The sequence below is a fragment of the Bos mutus genome, chromosome 11 (genome assembly GCF_027580195.1).
Source record: "Bos mutus isolate GX-2022 chromosome 11, NWIPB_WYAK_1.1, whole genome shotgun sequence".
NCBI classification, from domain to species: domain Eukaryota; kingdom Metazoa; phylum Chordata; class Mammalia; order Artiodactyla; family Bovidae; genus Bos; species Bos mutus.
Genome location: NC_091627.1, coordinates 3,669,066 through 3,693,901, shown reverse-complemented (window position 1 = coordinate 3,693,901; position 24,836 = coordinate 3,669,066). Strand labels below are relative to the sequence as shown.

General features: G+C 51.0%; 2 protein-coding genes across 2 annotated transcripts; one reads left to right on the top strand and one right to left on the bottom strand.

The window, feature by feature from the left end:
* Window positions 1-1,890: 1,890 nt before the first annotated feature.
* On the bottom strand, window positions 1,891-8,683 carry GLT6D1 (glycosyltransferase 6 domain containing 1). The gene is made up of 4 exons (XM_005888514.3): window positions 8,610-8,683; window positions 4,082-4,129; window positions 3,231-3,368; window positions 1,891-2,557 (listed from the first exon to the last, which is right to left on the bottom strand). The coding sequence occupies exons 1-4, from the start codon at window positions 8,681-8,683 to the stop codon at window positions 1,891-1,893; spliced, it is 927 nt and encodes a 308-aa protein (XP_005888576.1).
* Window positions 8,684-11,624: 2,941 nt separating this feature from the next.
* On the top strand, window positions 11,625-13,978 carry LCN9 (lipocalin 9). Its single transcript, XM_005888533.2, has 7 exons — window positions 11,625-11,720; window positions 11,855-11,991; window positions 12,277-12,350; window positions 12,597-12,707; window positions 12,903-13,004; window positions 13,499-13,560; window positions 13,844-13,978. The coding sequence occupies exons 1-7, from the start codon at window positions 11,625-11,627 to the stop codon at window positions 13,976-13,978; spliced, it is 717 nt and encodes a 238-aa protein (XP_005888595.2).
* The last annotated feature ends 10,858 nt before the right edge of the window (window positions 13,979-24,836 follow it).

Genomic DNA, 24,836 nt, shown 5'->3' with positions numbered 1-24,836 from the left:
ATAAGAAAGGATGAGTCACTGGAAACAGCATCATGATTTAGCCAAAGGCGACAACTGAGACAGAAAAAGTAGAAGGAGCTTGTCATTGTTGTCGAGTTGCTAAGTCGTGTCCAAGTCTTTTCGAACGATGGACGGTCGCCCTCCAGGCTCCTCTGTCCGTGGGATTCTCCAGGCAAGAATGCTGGAGTGGGTTACCATGCTCTCCTTCAGGGGATCTTCCCCAACCAGGGATCAAACTTCTCCTGCACTGGCAGGCGGACTCTTTACCACTGCACCACGAGGGAAGCCCTATGGGATGAGCTAACCTTGACATGTGTTCTTTAGGGAAACCTTCCTGACGAGTGGCGTCCGGGGCGGGGTTGTAGACATACCACGGGCCCGGACAGGGCTTCTCACTCCAGGGCTGGACATCAGCGAGTGTGCTCCTCTCGCCGCCTATCTTTCCGTGGCCTCTGGCTTCCACTCCAGGAAGTGTCAGTCTTCTGACAGTTTTAGTGTTTCAGTCGTGATGACTTTTGGATCGTGCACTGTGTTACTTTGCCACAGACTGGGGGCTTAAAGGACAGAAGAGCCCTTCTCCCAGCTCTGAGGGCTGGACGTCCGAGGTGGAGGAGGCCTCTCTCCCGGCGTGTCCTCGCTTCACCTTCCCTCTGTCCTGGGCACGTCAGTGCCCCAATCCCCTTCCAGTGGGGTCACTGGTCCTACTGGACGAGGACCTTCCCTGGTGACCTTATTTTGCTTCAGTCATCTCTGTAAAGGCCTTTTCTCCGTATTGGTTATGGTCTGAGGTCCTGGGGACTAGGACTCCATGTAAGAATTTGGGGGAGGACAATACTGGCCTTCACACTTACGCAGCCTGCGTCCTCTCCCAGGAAAGAGGGTTCATTAAGAAGAATGGCTGTGGGCACGCCCCTGGCCATCTGAGGTCGAGACGCCGCACTTCCCACGCAGAAGGTGCAGGTTTAACCCCTGGTTGGGAGCCTAAAATCCCACGTGCCTCGCAGTGCAGCCAAGAGAAGGAGGAGGAAGACGGCTGCCTCCTTAGGATACGGGATTCTCCGGCCCTCACACTCACTGCCAGGAACAAACCTCTGCTAGCCACATCAGCCCCCATTCCCACCACCCATGGGGGCTGGTTTCCCATCCTGAGGCTCATGGCGCTCCGAGCTGCCCACGTCGAGCCCTTTCGAATGTGCAAAGGGAGCGCCACAGAGTCGCATCTCCCCGCTGCCCTGCAGCTGCCCGAGGACTCGGGCCAGTGGTACCCTCCCTGCACCTGGCAGACATCTGCCTCCACCCCTGTGCTCAGCCCCTGTCTTCTCAAAAATAAGTAAAATGCCGAGAGATTTTAGAAATGAACTTGACACTTCTCTGTGTAAACAATAAAAGAAAGATATGTATTTGGTAGGAAGTCTCTAGTTCATACATGTCTAGTCACAAGCTAGATAGGGTGAGACGGTTCCAGGTGCTTAAACACAGCAATGTGCCTCCTCAGCCTGAAAAGCAACCCCCTTGATGGACTTGCAAGCCATGAAGTTTCATTTTCTCCTCTACACATCATCCTTTGCCCTTCTGTGTCCATGTATATATATATATTTTTTTTTTTCTGAACTAGAGCTTTTCTGCATTAAAAAAAAATTCATTTTATGCCTCCAATTATGTCCAGGTTATCTACAGTGTATAGATATTAACATCACCATGTGTTAAACATTCAATAAGCAGCCTTTTATTCTTTATCCTGCAGTGGCCAAATTGGATGGCCCAAAATTGCAGGGAGAAAAATGTCTTGTGGGTGAGTATAAACATCTGTGTCTCTCAAACCTAGGACATATGAAGACATCCCACCTACCAGGGGGAACCATTGCTGGTGGGGCCTGCAGTCCCGGGGAGTCAGTGTCTCCTTTTGGACTGCTGGGCCACCTTGACGTACTGTACCTGGGGTGGCGGGTAGAAGTCAGCGTCCCAGTTGTACTCTGGGGATAAGAGCTTGGTGGGCTTCCGGAGGAAAAAGTATTTGTTGAGGTGTTTTTCGTAGGAGCTGTTCAACCTGAGTCCGAGGTCGTGGATGACGCCATTCAGGTACTCCTCCGCGAGGTTCAGGACCTCCTGGGGTGTGCCGCCCACAAATGCACCATCGTAGTAGAAATCGCCCTGGCCAAATGGGATGTAAGCTGCCGACTTGGGCCTCCTCTCGTAGGGGAAACTCGCACGGTCCTTGAAGTACCACCAGCCATGGAGCTGAGCCACCAACTCGCCCAGGACCTCCACGCCCACATTGTTCTGGAAGATCTGGGTGACGGTCATGCTGAAAAGGAAGTCGACCTCGCCCTGGATGTCCCAGATAATGTGCTTGGCCAAGCTCTTCATGCGCACGACGTCGTTGTCCCACCATCTGCTCTCAGTGACGATGAACACTTTGAACTGTCGGAGGGGCTCCCACTTGATCTGGGGCAGCTTGATGAAGGTGTCCATCATAATGTAGAAGATCACTCTGTAGCCGGTCAGGAAGTACTTATTTGCCGAGTTCAAGAACAGCTCCAGGTACGGATCTGCAAGCCTGCGAAACACAGTGCAGAGGAGGACGCTCGCCTCCCTAAACGTTTTCGGAAGGGCATCACCAAACACTATCCACATGGGAGGCGCCAGGTCGACACTGCAGAATTCCCAGGGAGGAAGGCAGGAGGTCGGGCCTGTATTTCAGCTGCAATGGTTACAGAAGGGGGAGGTAGTGGGCTGGGGAGTCTGAGAAAAGCCTCTGAAGTTTTGGAATGACTGTTGGAAAAAAAAGAGTGTGAGAGCTAACTGGATGTTAGTGGAAAGACAGCTAAGTGGTATTAATGATCCAGCTAAGGGAGGAGAAGGACTTCACAGGGGGCTCCCGCAGTAAAGAATCTGCCTGCAATGCAGGAGACTCAGGTTCGATCCCTAGTTGGGAAGATTCCCCGGAGAAGGAAATGGCAACCCACTGCAGTATTCTTGCCTGGGAAATCCTATGGACAGAGCAGCCGGGCAGGCTACAGTCCATGGGGTTGCAAAGACTCAGGCGGGACTCGGCGACTGAACAAGAATAACAACAAGGAAGGAGAGAAAAACAATGTCCTGCTTTTCACAGGCCATCCACAAACAGTGGTTACAGAGGCCGATGAGTGGCCCTTTGGAGGTGGGAGGTCCGTGGACAGAGGTGTGCATTTTTCCAAAATAAAGTGTGGCACAGGCTTGGCGACCCCTACCTGCCAGTAGCAAAGACGGCCAAGCCCGTTGTGAAATTCTGCCTTCTGTAGTGTTTTTCCAGCATCTTTCTGCTGAAAGTGCCTTCCCAGACAACGGGAGCAAGCCAGCTCGTGGTCGTGATCACATCGGGGCGTCCTCTGTTGAACAAAAGAGAAACCGGTGGAACGGGTACCTTTACAAGGACAGCAGCAGGGGCCACACCAGCGATAACAGGTAAGACTTGTGGAGCCCCTTTCTGCGTGCCGGACGCCGTGGCTCCTGCGGTCTGGGTCGTGAGCATGTCGTGGACAATTTTTTTCAATCTTTAAAGAGGCATAATGTAAACAAAAACTTAAGTATCTGCCTTGTTTGACTTAATGACTCTTTTGGGAATCTACCCCACAGATGAACTCACCAGACAATGTCAGAACGTGTATTAATATGTACAAAGTTAGTCACTGGAGCGTTCCTGGCAAGAGCTGCAAGGTAAACAATCTAAAACCAGGAGGGAATTGGCTAATGGATGATGACAGTTAATCAGGAAGCAAGGTACCCCAGAATCACAACAGGGGACAGGACTCTTCCCCGAGAGCTGAGGCCAAAATCAGGAGAAGCCGCTCATCGAATTTTCAATAAATCAGGAAGCTTCCAACAAGTGGAGCGGGTCAGCATGAACTCCAGTGACTGGGACCTCCCAGGATGGCTGTAATTTGGTGATTGGGGAAAAAGAAAAGACCTAGTTACTGCAGATTGAGTTCCTGTGTGTCTGGGTCTGTGTCTGTGAGCGTGTGTGCAAGTGTGTGCCTGTGTTGTGCATGTGTGCATGGGTGTGTGTGTGGATGTGTTCACAGGCAGACATTTTCATCTTTACCTGGGCTTGAACCAGTCTGAGAGCTCAAGTTCTTCTTCTTGATTTTTCCTGGATGTGAAGGGAAAACCAAGTTATTATGAGTCAAGCATTCATTCAACAAGTGTCTGCAGAGCCCATGAAGTGCTGTTAGGTGCTGGCCCTACAGCAGTGGGCCCGCAGCCCCGGACCCCACCCCCGGCACCTGGGGCAGAGGGATGGCTCTAAAGAGGCCCCAGGGTTCGGTGCCAAGGGGAGCCACAGAGCTTGGAGTGTAGTGCTGAACGCGGCACGTCCAGCCCTGATTTGGGACCAGAGACAGCCAGCTGGGGAGGAGACATCTTCCTGGGTTTGGAAGGGAGAGATGTGCAGGGGAAGGAGATGACGGCCAGGGAGGAAGGCAGGGAGGAGCGTGTAGTTGGCAAAACTAGCAGCAGGTTAGAGCTGTGTCCAGACAGAAGGCAGCCCTTCCCCCGCTGTCTACTGGAGGCGCCCCACCCACCACTGTCTCCAGGTCGGCTGCCCAGTGAAGCAAGTGGTGCGGGGCCACCATCCGGCGTCCTGCCTCTTCCTGGATCAACACCAGAGTTCTTGCACTTATACCCATGGTACACACAGCTAATGCACTGACAGAGGGCAGAAAAGAAAAAGTCACTCAGTCATGTCCAACTCTTGCAACCCCATGGACTATAGCAGGCAGGCTCCCCTGTCCATCACCAACACCCGGAGCTTGCTCAAATTCATGTCCTTCGAATCGGTGATGCCATCCAATCATCTCATCCTCTGTACTCCCCTTCTCCCCCTGTCTTTAGTCTTTCCCAGCATCAGGGTCTTTTCCAATGAGTCAGCTCTTCGCATCAGGTGGCCAAAGTATTGGAGCTTCAGCTTCAGCATCAATCCTTCCATTGAATATTCAGGGTTGATTTCCTTTAGGATGGACTGGTTGGATCTTTTTGCAGTCCAAGGGACTCTCAAGAGTCTTCTCCAGCACCACAGTTCAAAGATATCAATTCTTCAACGCTAAGCCTTCTTTGAGGACTTCCCTGGTGGCTCAGACGGTAAAGCATCTGCCTACAATGTGGGAAACCCGGGTTCAATCCCTGGGTCGGGAAGATCTCCTGGAGAAGGAGATGGCAACCCACTCCAGTATTCTTGCCTGGAAAATCCCATGGGCTGAGGAGCCTCGTAGGCTACAGTCCATGGGGTCACAACGAGTCGGACACGACTGAGCGACTTCACGTTCACATTCACGAAGCCTTCTTTGGCTTCCCAGTTAGCACTAGTGGTAAACAACCCATCTGCCAATTCAAGAGACAGAAGAGATGCAGGTTCCATCCCTGTGTTGGGAAGATCCTCTGGAAAAGGAAATGGCAACCCACTCCAGTACTCTTGCCTGGAAAATTCCATGGATGGAGGAGCCTGGTCCACAGGGTTGCAAAGAGTCGGACACGACTGAGCGACTTCACTTAAAATCCACACTGTAATCTTTATAGGGAATCGCTATGGCAGCCCACACATTCCGCCTCCTGCGGGGCAGTGTCTCCATCGATTACTCGGGATTCTTATGAATGGGGTGTTGTCTCTTCTCTGTCATCTATGTTCTTGTTGATTCAGTCCTTTATTTATATCAATGTGCACTCAGGAAGATCTGCTTTATGCTTTGGGATATAACCCAATACAACTTTCTTTTCTTGCTCAGATTCTTCCCACTTTATCCACTGGAAGCTCTTTCACAGGCTCTTTTGTCCCCTTTGCTCCAGGCTCATCCTGTATACATTCTGTCTCCCGTCCTAGAAACAGCCACGTCTCCAAGGAAGCCTGGCTTGGGGTTTTGCTTTGTTTTGTAGAATAATATTAGAAACCAAGGTCTGGGGCTGGGAGTGCTCGCTGCTCCTGCGGGCTCCTCGTTTCTAGGTCCTCTCAGCTGGGCAAGCAGGGAAGGCATGTGTGTAGTTGTCCCAACTGGCACAGAGGCATGTATCTGGAAATACTTCCCCAGGTAACTCTCCCCTGCTCCATGAAGCTACAGGTCAGTGCAGACTGGTGTCTCCAGCTTTAATGCATCACCGCAGGTATCACCTAACTGTCCCTGGATTACCCATGCATGGTCACTCACCGTCCACTCACTCAACTATTCCGTCCCCAGATGCATGCATGCTGGCATCAGAGCTGCCATCCTGCCCTCCTGTGGGGAACTGATGTTATCCACTAGAGACAGTCCCTGCGTGGCTGTCTTCCCCTTATGTTTGCAGACTCCAAAGAGCTGAGCCGACTCATTGGAAAAGATCCTGATGCTGGAAAAGATTGATGGCAGGATGATAAGGGGGCAACCGAGCATAAGATGCTTGGATGGCATCACCAACTCAATGGACATGAATTTAAGCAGATTCCAGGAGTTGGTGAAGGACAGGGAAGCCTGGCGTGCTGCAGTCCATGGGCTGAGAAACAACAAAGCACAGACTCCACTGGTTTCCAAGGTGACTTCTCTCAGCACCTTCCTCAGCCCTCAGGGAGCTTACTTCTGGCATGTTTGATACAGTTCGATGACTTTGGTCACATACAGCAATCCTTCCTGGGATTCCCTCGACTTCCTAAATGAGAGTTGAATTTGTCTAGGTTAAAATTCACTCTTCATTAGAAAATTCTAAGGGTTTTGAAACAGGTGTAGTGTCACAGGCCCACCGTAAGCAGTTCCACTGCCCCAGACCTTCGGTGCTCGTCCAGCCACTCCTCCCCAAACCCCGAGACCCCTGATCCCTTTACTGTCTCTGCAGTTTTGCCTTTTCCAGAATTTCACGTGGCTGGAATCATACAGTAGGTAGTCTTTTCAGAATGGCTTCTGGCTTCTTTCCCTTACCAATGTGTACTGATACTTCCTCTGTATCTTTTCCTGGCTTGATAGCTTGTTTCTTTTCATCGTTGAATCATATCCATTTATCTGGATGCACCGCAGTTTATTTACCCTTTCATCTACTGCAGGACATCTTGATTGCTTCCAGATTTTAGACATTGTGGATAAAGCTGCTATATAACCTTATGTGGGCTGTTTGTGAACATACGCTTTCAAATTACTTGGATTAATGATACTTAAGAACACCCAAGCTGGATCACCGGAAAGACCATATTTAGCTTTGTAAGAAACCATCACGCTGTCTTCAATGTGGCTATACCATAGGGCTGTGCTAACAGACGTGTCATGGTGCCTGGTTGGTGTCTTAATTTGCAATTGAAGGTGAAAATTGTTCAGTTGTGTCCGACTCTGTGTGACCCCATAGACTAAACAGTCCATGGAATTCTCCAGGCCAGAATACTGGAGTGGATAGCCATTCCCTTCTCCAGGGGATCTTCCCAACCCAGGGATCGAACTCAGATCTCCCACATTGCAGGCAGATTCTTTACCAGTTGAGCCACCAGGGAAGCCCAAGAATACTGAAGTGGGTAGCCTATCCCTTCTCCAGGCAGGGGATCTGCCTGACCCAGGAATCGAACCAGGGTCTCATGCATTGCAGGCAGATTCCTCACCAGCTGAGCTACCAGGGAAGCCCAATTATCTAATGACAAATGATGTCCAGCATCTTTTTGGATGCCTACTTGCCTCTTTATGTCTTCTTGGGTGAGATTTTGCCCATTTAATAAAGTTTTTCTTTTCCTTGTTGAGTTTTAAGAGTTCTTTGCATATTTTGGATACAAGCCTTTTTATCAGATCTGCGTTTTGCAAAGGTTTTGTTTTTAAGGACATTGTCTCTCATGATAAGACTGCTTTTCAAATGGCATCTGGGAAGTTTGCACTGCTCATGAAGGAGCCCACGAGACATGGGTACAAATGAAGGAAGAACTTGCATTTTTCTCCGTGAGAAACTGAGCCGGCACAGATGCATCCCCGGCTCACACAGGCTGCCAGGGCAGGTCACTGCTGTCCTGTTTATGTCCGAACAACATGGAACTTTGGGACCACTTGTAATTTGTCTGAAATAGCAACTCGGTGCGATGACTTCATTTTAGTTTTTCTTGGTGACCTTATTTATGTAAAATAGGCTATCCCAGGGACTTCCCTGTGGTCCAGTGGCTAGGACTCTGCGGTTCCAGTTCAGGGGGCCTGGGTTTGATCCCAGGTCAGGGAACTAGATCCCACTTGCCAAAACTAAGGGTTTGCATGTCGCAACTAAAGATCCCGCATGCCACAGTGACGATCGAAGACCCTGAGTGCTGCAACTGAGACCCAGCGTGACCAAACAAATAAATAGCCTCTAAAGTTATCCCCGATGCTCTGCTCTGTTTGCTCTGCCTTCTCCCCCTGCGACCTTCTCCCCCTATTACCGTGGCTCCTTGAGCACCTAGGACAGAGCCTGGGGCCCAGCCAGGGCTTGATCACTACGTGCTGGATGTTTAAAAATGAAAGAATGAAAGTATGCTTGGCTTGGTCCCACAGAGAGGGGAGGTAACATCTGATTCATTTCGAAAGTGTTATTAACAGCTTTGGACAAAACTCGGGAGGTTTCGAGCAGCTCTGCCAAGCACTGCAGACGTCGATTCCCTGAGATCTTCTATTTACCTGGAATAATGATCAAACAACAGGAGCAATGAAAGACCCAGAATCAACAGCAGCATTTTCCTTTTACAGTTCATCGTCTCCTAGAGGAGAAGGAGAGAGAAGTCAGTTTTAAACAGAGTTGAAAACTTCTGCCGCCTCCCGATGACGGACTCATGGACTCATTCAGACACACTGGGGCGCCAACCCAGGCGTCTGGCCCCAGGATGCTCAGCCCTGGGGAGAGGGCGGGAGACGGGGACACCTCTGCTCCACTAGGGTCTCCTTGGGGTGCTGGCCACTCATCTGGGGACTGAGTGCCGTCTTGGATACCCCTGGGCCTTATCAATGTCCACCTTGGCTTCCTGGAAGACATGCGACAGACCCTCCACTTGAGACCAGGGACAGCAAAACGAGGTCGTGACGAGGACGCAGTCTGCCCCCAGAGTTAACCTTTTCCTCTTTCTCCCCCAGCGACAGTAAGATGCACCATTTGCCCCAGGACTACAGCAGGCTAAGCACGCGTGAGCTTTCTCCAGGCAGTCGCTGGAACGGGGATTATGACCTGAACGAAAGGCATCAGGTGCTAACATGGAGACTTTGGCTCTAGCCAACGCCGGGGCTTATGTCACGTGTTCTATGCGGGGTCGCTGTGCGCATGTCTGCAGGGCTGTGGGCTATGCACTGAGCAGAATGGAGACGCTGAGGTTTCGCTGCCAGCATCCAGTTGACCAGCACGCAGCCTTAGCTTGCACGGACCAGGAGTAGCCACGTGTGGCCGTCAAGCACGTGAAATGTGGCTGGTCTGAGTTGGGATGTGCAGCAAGTGCTCAACACAGACTAGGCCTTAAAGACGAAGGAAAGAATTTTATCTCATCAGTAAATTGATAGCGATTACGTGGATTTGCTGAGCTAAGCGCAAATGTCTGACGAAACGTACTCTACCTATTTCTTTTGATCTCCTACTTTGAAAGCCAGCAAAGGCTGGTCACGTCGTACTCCAGCTGGACACCGGCCAGGCTTCCACTGCCCAACAAGGGGGCACTGCCTCCCCCACCCCCGCCCCCGTGAACCCAAGCAATGCCACGGGGCAGGGTACCACGGCAGGGGAGTCTCCAGCAGAGCGTCTCAGCGACAACACTCCTGAGGCAGGCGCCAAGGCAGCTCACCAGCTTGGATGCTTTTCAAGCATCTCTTTGGGTCTCTCTTTGTAGAGTCCCAGGCAGACACCGAGGTGGGCTCGTGTGGCATTGAGCCTTCTGTGGGTGGTGATGTCAGCACCCCCTTTGATGATGTAAGCCCCAGAAAGTCCGGGTCACAATGACGCCGCCCGGGGCTCCTCATGGTTGCCAGACGACAGGACTTTGTCCTGTTTGAAAAACTAAAGAGTATTTTTTTTTAATATTTATTTATTTAGTTGCATCGTGTCTTACTTGTGGCACGCTAGATCTTCGTTGCTCACGTGGAATCTTTCTCTGCGGTGCGCGGACTCCTTAGCTGTGTCTGTCATACGGGCTCAGTAGCTGCAGTGCACAAGCTTAGCTGCTCCAGGGCAGGTGGGATCTTAGTTCCCCAGCCAGGGATCAAACCCACGTCCCCTGCCTGGCAAGGCAGGTTCTGACCATGGGACCATCAGGAGAGTTTCTTCTTTTAAATTCTCTCTTGCATCTCACTTCCTCTGTCATCCCTCCCTGCTTCCTAGAGACTGACCTTACAGAGGAGTTTTAAGTAGTTTGTGCACGGTTGTGACAGAGAAGGGTGGCCCTCTCCTCCGTCATCTCCAGGCCGTGGACTCCCCGAGGAGAGCAAACCCCTCCTTCTGCTTTTCAGCACATTTTTTAAGTACATCTTTCTGATTATAGAAATAACACCTTCAAGTTACAAGATCTGTCAGATGCGTTAAAGCATCTGGGGTGTGGGATGGGGCCGTGTGCACACATGTGAGTGTGCATGGGTACGCTTTGACACGTGCATGTTTGCATGTATGTACTTGTGTGTCCATGTCTGTCATCGTTCCTGGAGCCTAACATCCATGGCTGCGTCTCGATGGGAAGGTGACCCTGGCAGGCACGGGGGCGAGGGTGGTGGGGACAGGCCGTAGACACTCCTCTCCCGGGCTCAAGAATCCAGCCCCTTCCAGCAGCCCTGGAGGGCCCTTCAAGCAGGCGTCACCCTAGACAGAGTCACAGGGCCCCAGCGCCAAAGCACTGACCCCTCAACTTGTCCCGTGGGGTCACAGACGCCTTGACCCCGGAAGGCATGTCAGAGCTGTGTTGTGGTCACAGCCGTCCTCCATGACAGAGTCTGTGACCGTCCAATCAGATCCCGGGGGCTGTCGGTGTGCAGAGAGCACTTCTGTGAAAAAGTGCCTCCCGGCCCAGCCTCCAGGAATCTGGCTCGTGGACCAGAGGCACCTCCTGAGACTGGGTGCTTCACTCTAACCCTAGAGCCTGGACACAGTAGGTGCCCAATAAAAAAATATTCTATCAACACATAAACTGTGTCTGTTCTCTAAAATAGGACTTAGCATCTGATGCCCCAGTTGGTCCAGCTCAGCCTGCACCCTGACCACCAGCCCACCTTGTGCCCAGGATGCACCAGGGGAATGAGGAGCTGTCCATCGAAGCTTAGGACCCTGACCTGCACGCGTGGCTGCCAGGACCCCTCAGTGCTCTGAAATCAGAGCACCCAGGCAGGCTGGGCTGGAAGGGGCGCCATCCTCTGCCGCTCGCATCTGAAGGCTCGGATAGGCCCTGGTGCCACCCGCCTCTGTGGCCGGCGTGGCTTCGGGCCAAGACACCAGCCTGTCCCCACTTCCCTTTGCGACTTCAGACCCAGCCAGGCCCCCATCTGGGCAGCAGCCAGAGCCAGTCGTTGCCTGCGTAGGACGGGGGCGGCCGTGGCGGCTTTTGGCCAAGTTCCCAGTAAGCGGAGGCCTGTGCAGAGGATGCAGAAGAGCTGGGGCCGGAAACCAAGGCACAGGGAGGGGAATAAAGGCAGCGGGCAGCAGGCAGGCCAGGCGCCCACCCACTGGAGGGCATGGCGCTGCTCCTGCTGAGTCTGGGGCTGGGCCTGGTCTGCGCCCAGGATTTCAACCCCCGGCGCATCGTGCAGAGGAACTATGATATTTCCAAGGTTGGGCTGCGGTCCGGGCCCTCCCCGGGGGTCTGGATGCTAGGTGGGAGCTGCATGCCCAGGACCTGGCCCCGGGAGGGAGCAGGCACCAAGACGTGAGGATGCCCGCACCCACCGCGACCTCTGCCCTCCAGGTCTCTGGGACCTGGTACTCCATCTCCATGGCTGCAGACAACAGGAAGCGGATAGAGGAAGATGGAGACCTGAGGATCTTCATAGAGGGCATTCAGGTTGTGGAGGACGGTGGTCTCAAGCTCAGTTTCCACTTCATGTGAGTGTTGTCCCCATCCTCCGGAATTGGGGAGCACGGAGGCCCCCATCCACCCTGCCCCCCTGCAGTCTCACCCCTGGCCCCACCCATGTGGATTGGCGTCTGACCAAGCTGGGGGTGAGGGGGCGCTGTATGTGGGGCAGGGGGCACCAGGTAGGGGGCAGCAGAGTGCTAAGGCTGGGGCAGGGGTTCAGGGGACGTGGTGAAGGTGTGGGGAGGAGTGGGGGGCGCTGGTCACACGTGGTCGGGTGGGGCTGCGCTGTGAGCATCACCCCTGGGCTCCAGGTTGCATGCAGAGTGCACGGACGTGGCCGTGGTCTGTGGAAAAACAGGCAAGAGCGGGGAATATACCATCAACTGTAAGTGGACCCTTGTCTGACAGCCCCACTCCCGGTGAGCCCCGATTTAGGGGTTTATGGGACTCCCTGACAGCCGACCCCAAAGCGAGGAGGGTGGGCCTGGCCTGTAAAGGGCGGCAGGAGGGCAAGTGGGGGCGTGTGCATGGGGAGCTCTGGAGCACCAGGGGCCCCGCCGGCCCCTGCACCCTCGAGAGTCTGTGGCGCGGGCCCCAGGGGCTGCAGGCTCTGAGCAGAGCTTCTGTGCAGACCTGGGGGAGAACAGCCTGCGGATCCTGGAGGCCGACTACCAGCGTTACGTCATCTTGCACATGCGGAACTTCAGGAATGGGACGGCCACGCAAGTGCTGGCACTTTACGGTACCGTGTCCCGGGGCCCCTCCTTGCTTCCCGCGGCCCCATCCCCGGGGAGGTGCGGGTCTGGCCACGCCCTGAGGTGCCCGCAGCCCGTGGCATGATGTGGCGGGTGCCCACCTCGTCCAGGTGCCCCACACCTGCCACTCCTTCCCCTCACCTCCCCTCCCCACACCCGGCCCCAAACTGTTGTGTCCACAGGACGGTTCCCAGAGCTGAAATCCAGCTTCCTGGACAGATTCCACAAAGCCTGCAGATCACACGGACTTGGCCCAGAAAAGATTATCCCCTTCAGCAACCATGGTAGGCGTCACTGCCTTCCACGCCAGCAGCCTGGGCCAGCGAGGCACTCAAGGGGATGGGGGTGGGGACGGAGCCCAGGGCCTGGGGGGGCAGGGACCTCAGGCAGTCCCTGTCTGAGAACCTGACTGTCTTCCCAGATCCCTGTTACACGAGGTAGAGGCGCCCATCCAGGCCTTCTGGTGCGTGAGCTCAGCTGGGGGCTGGCCGGGTGGCAGAAGAAGCCGGAGGGACTGTGGGGGCCCCTCTCCAAGCCCATCCCTCACCCTGCATGCGAGGTTCATCCTGCCCCCAAAACGGGGAGCCTCCTGGGGTGGTGGGGGCTGGGCAAACATGCCTGCCTCCGGGTCTGGGGTGGCTGTAACGCTGGACCGCAAACCGGGCCCCAAAGAGCAGCAGCTCATCTTCTTGCAGTTCTGAGCCCAGAGTCTGAAATCCAGGCGTGAGCAAGGCTGAGCTCCCTCTGGAGGCTCCAAGGCCCCTCCTGCGTCTCCCAGCTCCCCGGGCCCGTGGCCACATCACGCAGTCTCAGCTCCTGGTCGCACTGCTCCTCCTCTGGGTCCGTGTCTCTCTCCTTCCGTCTCTTTTGAGGACACGTTGTTGGAGCGAGGACCACCGGCCTTCTCCAGGACAACCTCATCTCAAGATCCTCACCCTTATCCCTTCTGCAGAGAGCTTTCCCTAAACAAGATCCCATTCCCAGGTTCTGGACACTGAGATCTGAGGGCAGACGTCTTGTTGGGGTTGGGGGGACTGTCCACCACACAAAGGCTCCTCCTCCAGCTGACCTCCCCTCGCAGGAACCGGCCTGGCCCCTGTAAGCTCACCCTGTCCTCCTGCAGGGACTGGCCCGCCAGAGCGTCTCTTCTGAGAAGCAGGGGCCTGCAGGCCCCTCTGATGAGGGTCTGCGAGGTTTGGGGGGAGGGGTCCCCAAGGTCGTCAACCAGCCCATGCGCCTCTCTACTCCCTTCCTCTGATACCAGCGACCCCTGCCCTCACCCCACCTCTTGGTGAGTTCACTGGGAGGTCCTGAGCAGCCCACAGTTGCTTCGTGGGTTAAAAGTTGACTGTCCACTGGGCATCCACCCGAGAGACATGAGATCATGCCCACACCACGACCTCTGGGCAGCTCTGCCCAGCGTCCCCCAGCTGTGACAGCCCGGGGCTCCCCGTGGGCCAGCAGCCGAACAAAGTGTGGTCGAGCCTCACACCAGAGACCACGCAGACGACAGGCCTCCAGGGAGTCAGGTCGAGTGAAAGCAGCCAACCTCCAGGGCTCGGTTTCCAGGGACAAAACCGCAGCCATCTCAGGGGGCAGCAGCGGGGGGGCCCTGGAGGAGGGCAGGGCTCTCACGGGGCCGGAGGCTCTGGGCAGTGGCGGACACGGCTGCCAGGCAGGAAGGACAGAGAATCTGCAAGGATGGGTGGTACCCACCCCAGCAGGGGTGGGGGCAGCGTGCTGCCCCATGGCCCTGCAGGAGATCAGCATCAGGTGAGGGGATGAGGGGGACTGGGAGCTCTCTGCACACCTGCCTGTGAATCCCCAGTGCTGCAAAATAAAAGGTTAAAAAGAGAGAGCGTTGGTCCTTCCTTCCCAGAAAATGTTACTAGGCTCCTCCCCATCCCCAGGGCCTGGGGCGCTTCCCACCAGCCCTGGCCTCACCGGGGCCCAGCCCCACCACCTCCCAGGGCCCCTGCCCCCACCCCAGGGTTCCCTCTGCCTCCCCAGCCTGCCCTCTGAATAGGGACCAGACCACCCCCGTGTGCTTGCCAAACCCCTACCTGCCTGCAGTGCAGCTCAAGGGGGAGCTGCAAGGCGGGTCAGGGGGCACCACCCCAGGGTGAGGAGGAGTTGGTCCCATCCCTCCCCCTGCAGGGGCGCACAGCCTGCTGCCCTGGAAACCTTGCGGATGGGGGCCAGGGCTGCGTGGAGGACCAGGAAACCCACCCCGCCCAGGACCACTGTCTGTTCAGTTGCTGAGTCAGCTGCCCTGGGAACAGGGCCCCAGGCGGCGGGGATGGAGAGCTTTGAGTCCCTTCCTAAGGAGCCAAATGCAGGACAAGGAGACTCCATCTGGATGGCCTGGAGCCTGGGGAAGAGCACACTCTCATGGGCCCGGCCCCCAGCTCCCTATCTGGAACCCCACTCCAGCCTGCTGGGCCATGGCAAGGGACACGTAGGAAGCTGCCCACGTGGCTGGGGCCTGCTGGTGTGGAAAGCTGGTGTCTGGGGAGAACTGGGGCAGCCCAGAGGGACGCTTGGGTGGGGGCTCATGACTCTGGACCACAGGGAAGCAGCATCTGCTCCAGAAGGAGGCTCAGAGGGGAGCTGAGCCCAGAGCAGGGTGTCCCCAAGCTGCTGGCTGTCTGAGCCAGGCTCTGGAGCTCTGTGTGGGACTGGGGCTGCCCACTGCCCAATGTAAACCCAGAGACTCCCAGGTGGAAGGAAACAGGTGCAGCGGGCATCGAAGTTGGAGCCCACAGTCCACAGTCAGAGCACAGGGGTGAATATCCGGAGGAAACTCTAACTTGAAAAATACACGTATCCCAGCGTTCACCGCCTCACTCTTTACAGCAGCCAATGCACAGAGGCGACCTAAATGTCCCCCTGCGGGGATAAATAAGACGCACACACATACAAGGGAACACTTATTTAGCCATTAAAAAGAATGACAAATGCCATTTGCAGCAAGATGGATGGAGCTAGAGATGATCATACTAAGTGAAGTAAGAAAAAGATAAATATCATGTGGTGTCTCTTGTGGAATCTAAAAAAATAAATGAACTTATTTACCAAAGAGAAATAGACTCACAGACATAGAAAACAAACTTGTGGTTACCGAAGGGGAAAGTGGGGTACATAATTTAGCAGTTTGGGATTAAAATATACACACAACTATACATGTTGCTGTTCAGTGGCTAAGTCGTGTCCAATTCTACAGACTCCACGGTCTGTAGTCCGCCAGGCTCCTCTGTCCATGGGGAATTCTGAGCAAGAACACTGGATTGGGTCGCCATTTCCTCCTCCAACAACTATATATAAGAGACATGGGTTCGATCCCTGGGTTGGGAAGATCCCCTGGAGGAGGGCATGACAACCCACTCCAGCATTCTTGCTTGGAGAATCCCATGGACAGAAGAGTCTGGTGGGCATGGGGTCATAAAGAGTCAGACACGACTGACTTATATTGGCTGCATATATAAGACAGATAATAACCAGGACCTACTGTATAGCAGAGGAAACTATATTCAATACCTTATAAAAACCTATAATGAAAAAAACTGAAAAAAATATATATAACTGAATCACATTGCTGTCCACCTGAAACACTATAAATACACTATACTGCAATTTTTTAAAAACTAAGTTGCTTGACGATGGTTCAGTTCAGTCGCTCAGTCGTGTCTGAGTCTTTGCAACCCCATGGACTGCAGCACGCCAGGCTTTCTGTCCATCACCATCTCCCGGAGCTTGCTCACACTCATGTCCATCAAGTCGATGATGCCATCCAACCATCCCATCCTCTGTCGTCCCCTTGAACAGTATGAAGAGGCTTGAGGACAGTAGGTAGAAAAGACATCCAGTTGCCCCAGAGTGCCAGTGGGGTCTTAAACAGGAATGCTCTTCTCAGCATCTGTATTCGTTTTACCTGCTATGATGTGAAAGACTTTGTTTCCAGGAGAGAAGGACAATGGTAGCCCTGACAACCCCCCATCCGGCCCTACGTGGCCCCACCTGAAGGTGCCCATTGCCAAGGCAGCTGGGCCAGAGTCAAGCACCCAGAGCGTTGGACAGGATGCCAGTGGCAGTTTTGGAGGCTGGGTCCGGCAGAGGCAAGGGGCATTGATGTCCTGAGCTTTCTGGACTTGTGAGCAGGGGTCCCCAGGACCCACGCCCACTGAGCCGCATGAGTTACTCCTGTCGGGACTCTGCCAGTCCAGTGCGGGTGTGGGCAGACTCCAGGGCGGAGGCAGCCCCGGGGGGCTGGTGGAGTGCGGTGGGTCAGACCACACGGCTGGCCGGGGGAGGACAGGAAGGAAGGACGGCTGAGCCCTCCCGCCCAGCCGGGCAAGAGGCACCCAGGCATGCAGCTCTTTCATCCCCGATCCCCCACACCTTTCCTCTCCGGAAGGGAGCGGCCTTCTCTCTCAGCCTCGGGCGGCAGAGGGCAGGAGGAAGGACCCTCCGGTGGGCTTTGTCCAGACCCGGAGCCGGCCCGACGGGGCCTCTGGCTGAGCACGAGCAGGGTGCGGAGGGCCGGGCCCCAAATGGGTGGGCCTGAGGGCACGGAAGGCATCGCAAAGCCCCGTGTTGGGGGAGAGGAGGCCAGGAAATAGAGGCCAGCCGCCCCAGGCCACGCCTGAGCTCCAGACACCGCCCTGCAGACACGGCTGCTAGAAAGAGGGCCAAGTTGGAAAGGCCTAGGTTCGATCCCTGGTCAGGAATCTAGACGTCCCACGCCACAGCAAAGAGTTCACACACTCAGAACTAAAGATTCCGCATGCTGCAACTAAGACCCAGCACAGCCAGAGAAATCTTTTTTCAAAAAATGAAGAGCATGTCAGCAACCATAAGCAGGATCCAAAGGCCTGATGCGCACTGAACTGGAGCCTCGTGGAGAGAAGGGAGCGACACAGGCCAACACACACACACCCCAAAGAAATGACCAGAACACTTTGAAGAAATAACGGAGAAACAAAAACCCAAACTTGATAAAGGACAATGTTTGGATTCTAGACACTCGACAAACTCCAAGCAATGCAAACCACTGTCAGGCCCCCTGAAACTCAAAGGTAGCATCACGCAGGAAACTCTGGCTTCGCTTTTCCTCCGAGATGACGGAGGACGGAGGATGAGAAACCGTCCCTGGAAAGTGCTGATGGGGTAAACAGACCTTGAGCCAGAGTTCTAACCCAGGAAGTGTCCACTTCTCCAAGGAACAGGGCCCTGCGATGGAGGCCGTCGGCTCTCGCCCGTCCCCCAGGGCCGCAAGCTGGAATCCGGGAGTGAGGCTCTAGAGGCCTCTCTGAAGGCCTTGCTACAAAGCCAACAGCGAAAAACAAACCGCCCAGTTTGAAATCGGGCAGCAGGTGGGAACAGACACTTCACAACAGGAGGCAGACGAATGGCCAACAAGCCCGTGAGAAGGTGCTTGCCATCACTAGTCACCAGAGAGGTTAATCCAAGCCAAGGTGTCCTCCGATGTCACACCCACTGGAACAGCTAAAATTAAGGGCTGACTCACCCCGTCTCCGCAAGGATGTAAAATGAGCATTCTGGAGTGCTGTCGGTGGGGATACCAAATCGTACAGCCACTCTGGGAAAAGCTTTTGTAGTTTTTAATAGAAGCACACCTGCTCAGGATCCAGCGATTCTGCTCTTTAAATATTTAATTAACTACCTAGTCATTCCTTTAGTATTGAATGTTTGTTTAGTATGCAACACTAAATATTCAGTTTTGGTCCACAAATAAATGGAGTTGTAAGTCACTAAAGGACTTCCAGATTGAGGGCGGGAGGAGAAGGCGGTGACAGAGGATGAGATGGTTAGATGGCATCACTGACTCAGTGGATATTAATTTGAGCAAACTCGGGAAGATGGTGAAAGACAGGGAAGCCTGGCATGCTGCAGTCTGTGGGGCTGCAAAGAGCTGGACACGACTGAGCGACTGAACAACACCAGAGGACTTCTACGGGCGAGAGTCAAAGGCCACAAGGAACCCAAATGTCCACTGACAGCAAGATGATCCGAGCAACAGCACAGGACTGCTGCTCAGCAGTGAGGATGGCCTGACCACAGCTCTGTGTGACGAAGAGGAACATGGGTGTGCCCTCGAACGCCACCCACACTGGAAAGGAAGACATAAAATTACCTGTTTGCAGATAACACAATCTTTTTTTTTTTTTATGGTATATTTCTCCATCTATTAGTGTCCTCTTTGATTTCTTTCACCAGTGTTTTATACTTTTCTATATATAGGTCTTTAGTATCTTTAGGTAGATATATTCCTAAGTATTTTATTCTTTCCGTTGCAATGGTGAATGGAATTGTTTCCTTAATTTCTCTTTCTGTTTTCTCATTATTAGTGTATAGGAATGCAAGGGATTTCTGTGTGTTGATTTTATATCCTGCAACTTTACTATAGTCATTGATTAGTTCTAGTAATTTTCTGGTGGAGTCTTTAGGGTTTTCTATGTAGAGGATCATGTCATCTGCAAATAGTGAGAGTTTTACTTCTTTTCCAATTTGGATTCCTTTTATTTCTTTTTCTGCTCTGATTGCTGTGGCCAAAACTTCCAAAACTATGTTGGATAGTAATGGTGAAAGGGGCACCCTTGTCTTGTTCCTGACTTTAGAGGAAATGCTTTCAATTTTTCACCATTGAGGATAATGTTTGCTGTGGGTTTGTCATATATAGCTTTTATTATGTTGAGGTATGTTCCTTCTATTCCTGCTTTCTGGAGAGTTTTTATCATAAATGGGTGTTGAATTTTGTCAAAGGCTTTCTCTGCATCTATTGAGATAATCATATGGTTTTTGTTTTTCAATTTGTTAATGTGGTGTATTACATTGATTGATTTGCGGATATTGAAGAATCCTTGCATCCCTGGGATAAAGCCCACTTGGTCATGGTGTATGATCTTTTAATGTGTTGTTGGATTCTGATTGCTAGAATTTTGTTTAGGATTTTTGCATCTATGTTCATCAGTGATATTGGCCTGTAGTTTTCTTTTTGTGGGATCTTTGTCAGGTTTTGGTATTAGGGTGATGGTGGCCTCATAGAATGACTTTGGAAGTTTACCTTCCTCTGCAATTTTCTGGAAGAGTTTGACCAGGATAGGTGTTAGCTCTTCTCTAAATTTTTGGTAGAATTCAGCTGTGAAGCCGCCTGGACCTGGGCTTTTGTTTGCTGGAAGATTTTTGATTACAGTTTCAATTTCCATGCTTTGATGGGTCTGTTAAGGTTTTCTATTTCTTCCTGGTCCAGTTTTGGAAAGTTGTACTTTTCTAAGAATTTGTCCATTTCTTCCTCGTTGTCCATTTTATTGGCATATAATTGTTGATAATAGTCTCTTATGATCCTTTGTATTTCTGTGTTGTCTGTTGTGATCTCTCCATTTTAGTTTCTAATTTTATTGATTTGATTTTTCTCCCTTTGTTTCTTGATGAGTCTGGCTAATGGTTGGTCAATTTTATTTATCCTTTCAAAGAACCAGCTTTTGGCTTTGTTGATTTTTGCTATGGTCTCTTTTGTTTCTTTTGCATTTATTTCTGCTCTAATTTTTAAGATTTCTTTCCTTCTACTAACCCTGGGGTTCTTCATTTCTTCCTTTTCTAGTTGCTTTAGGTGTAGAGTTAGGTTATTTATTTGACTTTTTTCTTGTTTCTTGAGGTGTGCCTGTATTGCTATGAACTTTCCCCTTAGGACTGCTTTTACTGTGTCCCACAGGTTTTGGGTTGTTGTGTTTTCATTTTCATTCGTTTCTATGCAAATTTTGATTTCTTTTTTGATTTCTTCTGTGATTTGTTGGTTATTCAGCAGGGTGTTGTTCAGCCTCCATATGTTGGAATTTTTAATAGTTTTTCTCCTGTAATTGAGATCTAATCTTACTGCATTGTGGTCAGAAAAGATGCTTGGAATGATTTCTCTTTTTTTGAATTTACCAAGGCTAGCTTTATGGCCCAGGATGTGATCTATCCTGGAGAAGGTTCCATGTGCGCTTGAGAAAAAGGTGAAATTCATTGTTTTGGGATGAAATGTCCTATAGATATCAATTAGGTCTAACTGGTCTATTGTATCGTTTAAAGTTTGTGTTTCCTTGTTAATTTTCTGTTTAGTTGATCTATCCATAGGTGTAAGTGGGGTATTAAAGTCTCCCACTATTATTGTGTTATTGTTAATTTCTCCTTTCATACTTGTTAGCATTTGTCTTACATACTGTGGTGCTCCGTGTTGGGTGCATATATATTTATAATTGTTATATCTTCTTCTTGGATTGATCCTTTGATCATTATGTAGTGACCTTCTTTGTCTCTTTTCACAGCCTTTGTTTTAAAGTCTATTTTATCTGGTATGAGTATTGTGACTCCTGCTTTCTTTTGGTCCCTATTTGCATGGAAAATCTTTTTCCAGCCCTTCACTTTCAGTCTGTATGTGTCCCTGTTTTGAGGTGGGTCTCCTGTAGACAACATATGTAGGGTCTTGTTTTTGCATCCATTCAGCCAGTCTTTGTCTTTTGGTTGGGGCATTCAATCCATTTACGTTTAAGGTAATTACTGATAAGTATGATCCCGTTGCCATTTACTTTATTGTTTGGGGTTCGAATTTATACACCATTTTTGTGTTTCCTGTCTAGAGAATATCCTTTAGTAATTGTTGGAGAGCTGGTTTGGTGGTGCAGAATTCTCTCAGCTTTTGCTTGTCTGTAAAGTTTTTGATTTCTCCTTCATACTTGAATGAGATCCTTGCTGGGTACAATAATCTGGGCTGTAGGTTATTTTCTTTCATCATTTTAAGTATGTCTTGCCATTCCCTCCTGGCTTGAAGAGTTTCTATTGAAAGATCAGCTGTTATCCTTATGGGAATTCCCTTGTGTGTTATTTGTTGTTTTTCCCTTGCTGCTTTTAATATTTGTTCTTTGTGTTTGATCTTTGTTAATTTGATTAATATGTGTCTTGGGGTGTTTTGCCTTGGGTTTATCCTGTCTGGGATTCTCTGGGTTTCTTGGACTTGGGTGATTATTTCCTTCCCCAGTTTAGGGAAGTTTTCAACTATTATCTCCTCAAGTATTTTCTCATGGTCTTTCTTTTTGTCTTCTTCTTCTGGAACCCCTATGATTGAATGTTGTAGCGTTTAATATTGTCCTGGAGGTCTCTGAGATTGTCCTCATTTCTTTTAATTCGTTTTTTCTTTTATTCTCTCTGATTCATTTATTTCTACCATTCTATCTTCTAATTCACTAATCCTATCTTCTGCCTCTGTTATTCTACTATTTGTTGCCTCCAGAGTGTTTTTAATTTCATTTATTGCATTATTCATTATATATTGACTCTTTTTATTTCTTCTAGGTCCTTGTTAAACCTTTCTTGCATCTTCTCAATCCTTGTCTCCAAGCTATTTATCTGTGATTCCATTTTAATTTCAAGATTTTGGATCAATTTCACTATCATTATTCGAATTCTTTATCAGGTAGATTCCTATCTCTTCCTCTTTGTTTGGTTTGGTGGGCATTTATCCTGTTCCTTTATCTGCTGGCTATTCCTCTGTCTCTTCATCTTGTTTAAATTGCTGAGTTTGGGGTGTCCTTTCTGTATTCTGGCAGTTTGTGGAGTTCTCTTTATTGTGGCTTTTCCTCGCTGTGTGTGGGTTTGTACAGGTGGCTTGTCAAGGTTTCCTGGTTAGGAAGCTTGTGTCGGTGTTCTGATGGGTGGAGCTGTATTTCTTCTCTTTGTTCAGTCGCGCTGTGGGGAGGGGAGGGAGGGATGCTGCAAACAAATAACACTGGCGAAGCGCCTCGCAGTGCCTCAGCCACACTGGGTCTGCCCGCTCACGGCGCGCGTGTAGCCTCCTGCCCACACTGCTCGGGCTCTAGGTTGTTCCGCTGGGAACAATCCGAGGCTGGCCCTGGGTTGCATGTACCTCCCAGGTCCAAGCCGCTCAGGTTCAGGCACTGGGTAGTCCTCAGAGGCTCAGACTCAGTTGGGCCTGAGTTTTGTGCTCTTCCCAGGTCCGAGCAGCTCAAGTGATGAGGTGTTTGGCGGCGCCAATGCTGCGACTTATCGCCTCCCGCCACTCGGTTATCTGGGTGTAAAACCGGCGCACCTTCTCAGGCAGATGTTAACCGTCCAGACCCCCAAGAAGTTTTAGTTAGCAAAGAAGCCTGCTTACAGTTTTATAGATAATGTCTCTCTGGGGCTGCGATTGCGCCCCTCCGGCTCTGGCTGCCTGTCACTGGAGAGGGAAGGTCTGCAGCCGGCTATCTCTGTTCAATTCTTTGTTCCGTCTGCGTGGCCTGGCGGTGTCTTAGGTTGGGGCTGGCTTTTCGCGTGGTAGATATCCCACAGTCTGGTTTGCTAGCCCAGATTATTTCGCTCAGATAGTGCTCAGGGTATTCAGGCCAGATTCTTACTCTAAGCGATGCAGCCCGCGCTGCGCCTCCCTGCCCAGCCCCGCTTGCTAATGGCGCGTGCAGGCGCCTGCGCTGCTTCTCCGCTGGGGAGTTACCGTAGGACTCGCAATCTGCGAGTTTTAATTGTTTATTTATTTTTTCTTCCTGTTATGTTGCCCTCTGTGCTTCCAAAGCTCGGCACAGATTCGGCAGTGAGAAGGTTTCCTGGTGTTTGGAAACTTCTCTCTTTTTAAGACTCCCTTCCCGGGACGGAACTCCATCCCTCCCTCTTTTGTCTCTTTTTTTGTCTTTTTATATTTTTCCTACCTCCTTTCAAGAGTTGGATTGCTTTTCTGGGTGCCTGATGTCCTCTGCCGGCATTCAGAAGTTGTTTTGTGGAATTTACTCGACGTTTAAATGCTCTTTTGATGAATTTCTGGGGGAGAAAGTGTTCTCCCCGTCCTACTCCTCTGCCATCTTGGCTCCTCCCTCTCGGATGTTGGCCCAGATAACACAATCTTATGTGCAGAAAAGCCTTAAAGATCCTACCAAAAAAGAATTGAGTACTAAGAAAAGAATTCAGCAAACTTGCAGGACACAAGGTCAGCACATAAAAATCCGCTCTGTTTCTGTACACGGACAATAAAGAAAATTTGCAAACGAAATTGTGAAGACAATTCCATTTACAATAGCATCAAGAAGAGTGAAATACTTAGAAATAAACTTAACCGAGGAGGCAAAGACTAGAACACTGAAAAACCATGCTGAAAGAAATTCAAGATGCAAACAAATGGAAACACGTGCTAGGTTTGAGGATTGGAAGACTTCACATTGTGAAGATGTCAGTACCGCCCAAGCCTTCAACAGTTCATTGCAACCCCTATCAAAATCCTAAAGTTTCTTTTTCTTTTTTTCAGAAATAGAAAAACCCATTATAAAACCCATATAGATCCCAAGAAATAGAAAAGCCCGTTTAAAAATTCTTATGGGAACTCCAGGGATGCCAAATAGCCAAAACCACCTTGGAAAGCAGGGCAAAGTGGAAGACTCACACTTCCTGGTTTCAAAACCTACTACAAAGTTACAGTCATCAAAAGAGTGTGGCACTGCACAACGACAGACTACAGAGTAATGCGGTAGAGCAGAGGGATCAGAATCTAACCCTCACTTCTATGGTCAAAGGCACTGCATAAAGACAGATTACAGACCAATGCGGCAGAGCAGAGGAATCAGAATCAAACCCTCACTTCTATGGTCAAATGTGTTTTGACCAGGGTGCCAAGACCACTCAACAGGGAAAGAACAGTCATTTCACCAAACAGTGTTGGGAAAACTGGATCTCCACATGCAAAAGGATAAAGGTGGACCCTTACCTTACATATGTACAAAAGTTAACTCAAAACGGCTCAATTCGAAGAGCTAAACTGTAAACCTCTTACCACGTCCACCACTTCTAACGGGATGGCTCCGTGGCATCAAGCACGTTCACATCGCTGCACACTGGGTGCTAAGACGCAGGGAGAGCTTCGTAACTGCGGGTCACGCCAAGGTTTCTTGAATATGAAACCAAAAGCACAGATGATAGGAAAAAAAAAAAAAACTGAACTATGTTAACAAGGAAACACAGAATGGGAGACAACTTTCGCAAATTCTGTATCTGATAAGAGACCAATATCCAGAATACATAAAGGTCTTTTCCAACTCAGCAAAAGACGCTTACTCCTT

Coding starts and splice junctions, on each gene's coding strand:
- GLT6D1 (XM_005888514.3), bottom strand. CDS start 8,683: ATGAACTGTAAAAGGAAAATGCTGCTGTTGATTCTGGGTCTTTCATTG. Junction 3,369..4,081: donor TCAGACTGGTTCAAGCCCAG/GTAAAGATGAAA, acceptor TTTGTTCAACAG/AGGACGCCCCGATGTGATCA. Junction 2,558..3,230: donor GCCGTCTTTGCTACTGGCAG/GTAGGGGTCGCC, acceptor TGTGTTTCGCAG/GCTTGCAGATCCGTACCTGG.
- LCN9 (XM_005888533.2), top strand. CDS start 11,625: ATGGCGCTGCTCCTGCTGAGTCTGGGGCTGGGCCTGGTCTGCGCCCAG. Junction 12,351..12,596: donor CGGGGAATATACCATCAACT/GTAAGTGGACCC, acceptor GCTTCTGTGCAG/ACCTGGGGGAGAACAGCCTG. Junction 13,561..13,843: donor TCGCACTGCTCCTCCTCTGG/GTCCGTGTCTCT, acceptor GTCCTCCTGCAG/GGACTGGCCCGCCAGAGCGT.